Below are 8,578 nucleotides of genomic sequence, written 5' to 3' on the forward strand. Positions count from 1 at the left end.
TCTATCTATCTGTCTGTCTGTCTGTCTGTCTGTCTGTCTGTCTATCATCTATTTCCTTATTTATTTCCTTATTGTTGACCCTTAATAAATAGCCAATATATTATTTATTTCTTATTCAGAATGCAGTTCTGGACTAATTTTGGTTTTAAAAATCAACCAAATCAAATATCCTATCTAGTTCTGGCATGAAGGCATTTAGTTTTCTGTCCAAATATTATTTATTCTCACTAATTTTTTACATTTTGGAAATGCTTTAAAAAATATGTATTTCAATTACTGAAAACAATTTTAACAGTTTTAGTATTACTTTTGGTTTATTTACCAATAAAAACACTGCTCTGGCCAAACTTTGTAAATAAACACCTAGTGTCTTTGAAACTTTGGGCCTCGTTCATAAAACATGGTGCAAATCATTGGTTAAAAAAACATTTTTACATATAAAACACATTCAGTTCAAAGCAAAATGGACACATGCATGTTTTTACACATATTTGTTTGCGTAAAAACACTTCTTTGTGTTTTGTGAGTGAACGAACCATCAAAGGTTTTAAATAACATCTGTTCAATTTCCTAGGTAATTATACCTGTTGATTGGAATTTTTTCATTTTTTTTCATTTCGAGGGTTTTGCCACATGTAAACGAACGTATGTGTTTGCCTGTGTGTGAGGCGTTAGCATATGTGAAATACATATCATAGAAACAGATGATTGAGGAAAACAGTAGACAGCAGTTATGTCCCACTCCAGCACAGATATGCAAATAATAATTGGATCTCTGCTCCCTCATCTCTACACAGCCGGTCATTAGTCATCAGATGCTGATGTATCTGCTCTCAGACGAAACGTCTCCATTACCTCTCAGCTGGACTCGCTCTGGTATTCATCTTCTGGAGGTCTCGTGGCCTTTACTTACACATTTCCATGAAGGTCACGAGACCGTAGCCCGTCCCATTTGTCATTTTTCAGAAGGGTTGCTCTCGGCGGCTCTTTTACCAAGCCTACAACACTAGAGTTCACAGCGGACTACTGCACTGAAGTCTTTAAAGGATGCTGGTCTTTGCAACTTATTTTAGTCAAGAGCTGTTAGAGAGGAAGAGACTGTCTGGCTGATATGTAAAGCGAACAACCTCGTGTGTTTTGTTTTTATGTGCTGTGTAAATGTGAAAGTCTTTCAGAGATTTAATTTAGTGAAACTCACAAACTCCAGATCCAGCCAGTCATAAATCACACTAAATTAATGTTTAAATTGACAGTCCTAATGTGGTAATATTAAAAACAAAAACAAACCACAAAAAAAAATCGAATATATTCCTTATTATGAAATATATGTACTGCACAGGCTGGGGGAATCGTACATTTTTAATCACTTTTTTACTCATAGTTAACTGCACAACGATAATGTTTGAAATGAATAGCAATTCAAAAATATAATTACAAATTAAAATAGATTTTGAATATCCGTTACTTGAAAGAAATGAAACATTAACTAAAATAAAATTATATATACCAAAACGTATTTTATTTCAACTTATTTTATTTTTCTTATTTATTTTACTTTATTTCAGGCAACGTTCCTCACTTCCATGTAGTTTAACTTGATGCATAATAAAATGACTGAAACTAAAACTGAAATAAAAAAAATCATAAAAAATACTATTTAAAAATTAATTAATTAACTAAACATTAAAAATAAAGAAAAATTTCCAAAAAATGGCAAAAAATCACAGAATAAAATGACAAAAACTAACTAAAATTAAAATTAAAACAAAACTATCTAAAATTAATGCAATCAAAAATATAAGTAAGAACGTCTCGGTTACGTATGGTAACCCTCGTTCCCTGAAGGAGGGAACGGAGACGTCACGTCCCGTCGCCACAGCTCCTGTACCACCGCTGAGCGGCCGGGTCACCGGCTCGGCTCCTCAGCGAAAACCTGAATATGCGCTGCATCTGCTGCCTACTTATACTCACGCTGTGATCAGTGGCAGCTGGATGCAATAATCGCATGCCAATGTGCATTGGCTCGTTTAGTTTACACTCGAAGTAGATTGGTCTCTCTAAGCGAGATCCCAATTTCGTCGGTCATCCGACGTGACGTCGAGAGTGACCGACTGAAAGGGAACATCTCGGTTACGTATGGTAACCCTCGTTCCCTGAAGGAGGGAACGGAGACGTCACGTCCCGTCGCCACAGCTCCTGTACCACCGCTGAGCGGCCGGGTCACCGGCTCGGCTCCTCAGCGAAAACCTGAATATGCGCTGCATCTGCTGCCTACTTATACTCACGCTGTGATCAGTGGCAGCTGGATGCAATAATCGCATGCCAATGTGCATTGGCTCGTTTAGTTTACACTCGAAGTAGATTGGTCTCTCTAAGCGAGATCCCAATTTCGTCGGTCATCCGACGTGACGTCGAGAGTGACCGACTGAAAGGGAACATCTCGGTTACGTATGGTAACCCTCGTTCCCTGAAGGAGGGAACGGAGACGTCACGTCCCGTCGCCACAGCTCCTGTACCACCGCTGAGCGGCCGGGTCACCGGCTCGGCTCCTCAGCGAAAACCTGAATATGCGCTGCATCTGCTGCCTACTTATACTCACGCTGTGATCAGTGGCAGCTGGATGCAATAATCGCATGCCAATGTGCATTGGCTCGTTTAGTTTACACTCGAAGTAGATTGGTCTCTCTAAGCGAGATCCCAATTTCGTCGGTCATCCGACGTGACGTCGAGAGTGACCGACTGAAAGGGAACATCTCGGTTACGTATGGTAACCCTCGTTCCCTGAAGGAGGGAACGGAGACGTCACGTCCCGTCGCCACAGCTCCTGTACCACCGCTGAGCGGCCGGGTCACCGGCTCGGCTCCTCAGCGAAAACCTGAATATGCGCTGCATCTGCTGCCTACTTATACTCACGCTGTGATCAGTGGCAGCTGGATGCAATAATCGCATGCCAATGTGCATTGGCTCGTTTAGTTTACACTCGAAGTAGATTGGTCTCTCTAAGCGAGATCCCAATTTCGTCGGTCATCCGACGTGACGTCGAGAGTGACCGACTGAAAGGGAACATCTCGGTTACGTATGGTAACCCTCGTTCCCTGAAGGAGGGAACGGAGACGTCACGTCCCGTCGCCACAGCTCCTGTACCACCGCTGAGCGGCCGGGTCACCGGCTCGGCTCCTCAGCGAAAACCTGAATATGCGCTGCATCTGCTGCCTACTTATACTCACGCTGTGATCAGTGGCAGCTGGATGCAATAATCGCATGCCAATGTGCATTGGCTCGTTTAGTTTACACTCGAAGTAGATTGGTCTCTCTAAGCGAGATCCCAATTTCGTCGGTCATCCGACGTGACGTCGAGAGTGACCGACTGAAAGGGAACATCTCGGTTACGTATGGTAACCCTCGTTCCCTGAAGGAGGGAACGGAGACGTCACGTCCCGTCGCCACAGCTCCTGTACCACCGCTGAGCGGCCGGGTCACCGGCTCGGCTCCTCAGCGAAAACCTGAATATGCGCTGCATCTGCTGCCTACTTATACTCACGCTGTGATCAGTGGCAGCTGGATGCAATAATCGCATGCCAATGTGCATTGGCTCGTTTAGTTTACACTCGAAGTAGATTGGTCTCTCTAAGCGAGATCCCAATTTCGTCGGTCATCCGACGTGACGTCGAGAGTGACCGACTGAAAGGGAACATCTCGGTTACGTATGGTAACCCTCGTTCCCTGAAGGAGGGAACGGAGACGTCACGTCCCGTCGCCACAGCTCCTGTACCACCGCTGAGCGGCCGGGTCACCGGCTCGGCTCCTCAGCGAAAACCTGAATATGCGCTGCATCTGCTGCCTACTTATACTCACGCTGTGATCAGTGGCAGCTGGATGCAATAATCGCATGCCAATGTGCATTGGCTCGTTTAGTTTACACTCGAAGTAGATTGGTCTCTCTAAGCGAGATCCCAATTTCGTCGGTCATCCGACGTGACGTCGAGAGTGACCGACTGAAAGGGAACATCTCGGTTACGTATGGTAACCCTCGTTCCCTGAAGGAGGGAACGGAGACGTCACGTCCCGTCGCCACAGCTCCTGTACCACCGCTGAGCGGCCGGGTCACCGGCTCGGCTCCTCAGCGAAAACCTGAATATGCGCTGCATCTGCTGCCTACTTATACTCACGCTGTGATCAGTGGCAGCTGGATGCAATAATCGCATGCCAATGTGCATTGGCTCGTTTAGTTTACACTCGAAGTAGATTGGTCTCTCTAAGCGAGATCCCAATTTCGTCGGTCATCCGACGTGACGTCGAGAGTGACCGACTGAAAGGGAACATCTCGGTTACGTATGGTAACCCTCGTTCCCTGAAGGAGGGAACGGAGACGTCACGTCCCGTCGCCACAGCTCCTGTACCACCGCTGAGCGGCCGGGTCACCGGCTCGGCTCCTCAGCGAAAACCTGAATATGCGCTGCATCTGCTGCCTACTTATACTCACGCTGTGATCAGTGGCAGCTGGATGCAATAATCGCATGCCAATGTGCATTGGCTCGTTTAGTTTACACTCGAAGTAGATTGGTCTCTCTAAGCGAGATCCCAATTTCGTCGGTCATCCGACGTGACGTCGAGAGTGACCGACTGAAAGGGAACATCTCGGTTACGTATGGTAACCCTCGTTCCCTGAAGGAGGGAACGGAGACGTCACGTCCCGTCGCCACAGCTCCTGTACCACCGCTGAGCGGCCGGGTCACCGGCTCGGCTCCTCAGCGAAAACCTGAATATGCGCTGCATCTGCTGCCTACTTATACTCACGCTGTGATCAGTGGCAGCTGGATGCAATAATCGCATGCCAATGTGCATTGGCTCGTTTAGTTTACACTCGAAGTAGATTGGTCTCTCTAAGCGAGATCCCAATTTCGTCGGTCATCCGACGTGACGTCGAGAGTGACCGACTGAAAGGGAACATCTCGGTTACGTATGGTAACCCTCGTTCCCTGAAGGAGGGAACGGAGACGTCACGTCCCGTCGCCACAGCTCCTGTACCACCGCTGAGCGGCCGGGTCACCGGCTCGGCTCCTCAGCGAAAACCTGAATATGCGCTGCATCTGCTGCCTACTTATACTCACGCTGTGATCAGTGGCAGCTGGATGCAATAATCGCATGCCAATGTGCATTGGCTCGTTTAGTTTACACTCGAAGTAGATTGGTCTCTCTAAGCGAGATCCCAATTTCGTCGGTCATCCGACGTGACGTCGAGAGTGACCGACTGAAAGGGAACATCTCGGTTACGTATGGTAACCCTCGTTCCCTGAAGGAGGGAACGGAGACGTCACGTCCCGTCGCCACAGCTCCTGTACCACCGCTGAGCGGCCGGGTCACCGGCTCGGCTCCTCAGCGAAAACCTGAATATGCGCTGCATCTGCTGCCTACTTATACTCACGCTGTGATCAGTGGCAGCTGGATGCAATAATCGCATGCCAATGTGCATTGGCTCGTTTAGTTTACACTCGAAGTAGATTGGTCTCTCTAAGCGAGATCCCAATTTCGTCGGTCATCCGACGTGACGTCGAGAGTGACCGACTGAAAGGGAACATCTCGGTTACGTATGGTAACCCTCGTTCCCTGAAGGAGGGAACGGAGACGTCACGTCCCGTCGCCACAGCTCCTGTACCACCGCTGAGCGGCCGGGTCACCGGCTCGGCTCCTCAGCGAAAACCTGAATATGCGCTGCATCTGCTGCCTACTTATACTCACGCTGTGATCAGTGGCAGCTGGATGCAATAATCGCATGCCAATGTGCATTGGCTCGTTTAGTTTACACTCGAAGTAGATTGGTCTCTCTAAGCGAGATCCCAATTTCGTCGGTCATCCGACGTGACGTCGAGAGTGACCGACTGAAAGGGAACTATAATATCTGATATTGAATTGATACAAAAAAACAGGGGTCATGAGTATGCATTTTTTTCTTATAATTAGTAACACTAAATTACCATTTTAAATTGTCAGCCCTAATTATTTGAAGGCCAGGGGCAATGTTGCATTTTTTTTCCCCTCTTCATTATTAACTGCACCATATTAATGTGTTAAAATGACAATGTAAAATGTAAAAAAAAATAGTAAACACAATAGTAAATAGTTGAAAAACTATTTACAATTAATAACACAAACACACACACGCACACACACACACACACACACACATTTTCCAATTGTGTTTTTATCTTAATATTATTTTCAGATTGACTTGAAATTAGATTTGCGAGTATCATTTCGAGTGATTGATTGAGACCTGTTCTCTAAAGTGCTTCATTGATGGCTGCTGTTTTTCTGCAGTGGCTCTAACCGTCTCTCTCTGTGTGTTTCTCTTACAGTTAGAGCTGATCCAGAAGCACACCTGGTACATGTAAGTACTGAACTCCCATGATTCTGGGGACAGGAAACAATCGTTGTGACACAGAAACAGCGGGCTGGGTGTTAGGGACGGATAGACGGGATCAAAAGTGTGTCTGTCTCAGAGATGCGGTGTGATAAACGGCACAGACCTCACATGTCAGCAGCAAGGACACTTTTCCTCCGGCTTCCTCCAGAGAGACAGAGACAGCAGGCGAAGGTCGTCCCTCTCTGGGGTCAAAGACACGCCGCCTGCGTTTAAGCAGAATACTTATGTTTTTCGCTGCTCCACCGTCTTTTCTAACAGATGGTGACAGCAAATATTTGGAGCGGATCTGAGAGGGAAGCTTGTCATGGATTTAGGGTCAGAACTGGCTGTGGTTGTTAGGATTGCGAAGCTGAGAATGAAACACATGCTTGTGTTGCTTTATTAATTGGGATTTGACACGTCCATATGTAGATTATGGATGTATGTGCAGTTATTCTAATGACAAAGTTGCTTGTTTTTATAATCGTTCATTAAAACGCCTTTGAAATGACGTTTACTTTCACCGATATCACAGGGGACACACGGGCTGTGTCACATGATCCTTCAGAAATCATTCTAATATGCTGATTTACTGCTCAAGAAACATTTTTAATTATTATTATCAATATTTTTAAAAGTTGAGTAAATTTTTTCAGGATTCTTTGATGAATAGAAAGATCCAAATATCAGCATTTTACTGTCATTTTATATATATATATATATATATTTGGGTGGGGGGCGATAATAGAAATTAATACTTTTATTTAGCAAGGATGTAAAATTAAGTAAAATTAGTCATTTGCTGTTTCCTGTTGATTATAAGTCAAGGTTTCCACGATTTAAAAAAAAACAAAAAAAAAACCTTTTTTTTAATTAATGAATTAATTTATGAATAATTATGCACAGTATATATATAGTGTTCTATGTTAATTATCTTCGTACTAATATTAATATTATCCAATAGCCCAATAAATAAGCATTGATTTAGGCTACTGAACAAACGAGCTTACCTTTATTCTTTATACTTTTACCTTATTTTTATATAACTAAATGTAGCCAGTTATTTATGCATGCATTTGTTCATTTATTTAACTTTTCTGTATATTTAAATGATTTATATTGGTGGAAGGGGTTAGTGTGTGGAAAAAAAAAAAAACGTGTTAAAGGGGTCATATGATGCTTTTTTAAAGATCATTATTTTGTGTATTTGGTGTAACAGAATATGTTGACATGCTTTAATGTTCAAAAAACATTATTTTTCAAATACTGTACATTATTGTAGGTCCTCTATGCCCCGCCTCTCTCAAACGCTTCGTTTTCTACAAAGTCCCTCCTTCCGACAAGCGCAGTCTGCTCTGATTGGCCAGCTGACCCAGTGCATTGTGATTGACCGAACACCGCAAGCACTCGTCGGAAATGTAACGCCCCTTACCATAATCACAGCTTCAGCTTTCAAAATAAATGTAAAGACAGTAAATAATGTCATTAGTTTTACCATCAGTTCAAGCGCGAAAGGGGAACAGAGTCGAGTGACAGACACAGTGATGAAGCTGGACACAGTGATGAAGCTGGTATGTGTTTGCAGTACACAAGCCACGGTTAAGACAGCTGACGTGCTATGATTTCTGACAAGCAGTTCACTCTCCTGTTATGTGACCCTGTTCCCCTCTCACACACACACACACACACACACACACGATGCACAAAACTCCGCATTTGAACAGTCAATAGCAAATACTTAAACTAATAACAAAACAGTAGCTGATTCAGAAGCGCCAGATTATCATAGCAAAGTCAGAATCTTAAAGATTCCTAAATGCATCTACTTTCGGAAGGCCAAATAAAGTGCTTTTGCTTTCGCCTAGAAACACACAGCGTCTCCCTGACATGCTGCTTCAACACTAACTGCGGTTACTGAAACCACGCCTTCTTTCTTTGCGTGCACATTTGGGCGGCATTACGCAAATATTTCCACATAGTGAGGTAGATATGTGGGGGCGTGTTAGAACGAGACGTTTTAGGGGGGCGTGGCAGAGTCTTAACTTTGATAAAGAATATCTCTTTGGTTTTGAGACTTTAGTCTTTGCAACTTCAGGGATCTTATCTATGCACAATCAGCTTGTAACACTCCAAAGAGAAAGGAAAACTTGAAATCGCATCATATGACCCATTTAA

General features: G+C 44.3%; 1 protein-coding gene across 4 annotated transcripts in view; it reads left to right on the forward strand.

Annotated features, from left to right (window-relative positions):
• LOC107707552 (serine/threonine-protein kinase BRSK2-like) overlaps window positions 1–8,578 on the forward strand; it is a 228,694-nt gene that overhangs the window by 190,269 nt on the left and 29,847 nt on the right. For all 4 annotated transcript variants that reach the window (XM_016511618.1, XM_016511619.1, XM_016511620.1 and 1 more), the window contains exon 9: window positions 6,357–6,388. In XM_016511618.1, coding sequence (XP_016367104.1) covers window positions 6,357–6,388 — 32 coding nt within the window. The remainder of the gene's footprint in view (window positions 1–6,356; window positions 6,389–8,578) is intronic.

Source organism: Sinocyclocheilus rhinocerous, unplaced genomic scaffold, assembly GCF_001515625.1.
Source record: "Sinocyclocheilus rhinocerous isolate Xijiao unplaced genomic scaffold, SAMN03320098_v1.1 scaffold1376, whole genome shotgun sequence".
Classification (NCBI taxonomy): Eukaryota; Metazoa; Chordata; class Actinopteri; order Cypriniformes; family Cyprinidae; genus Sinocyclocheilus; species Sinocyclocheilus rhinocerous.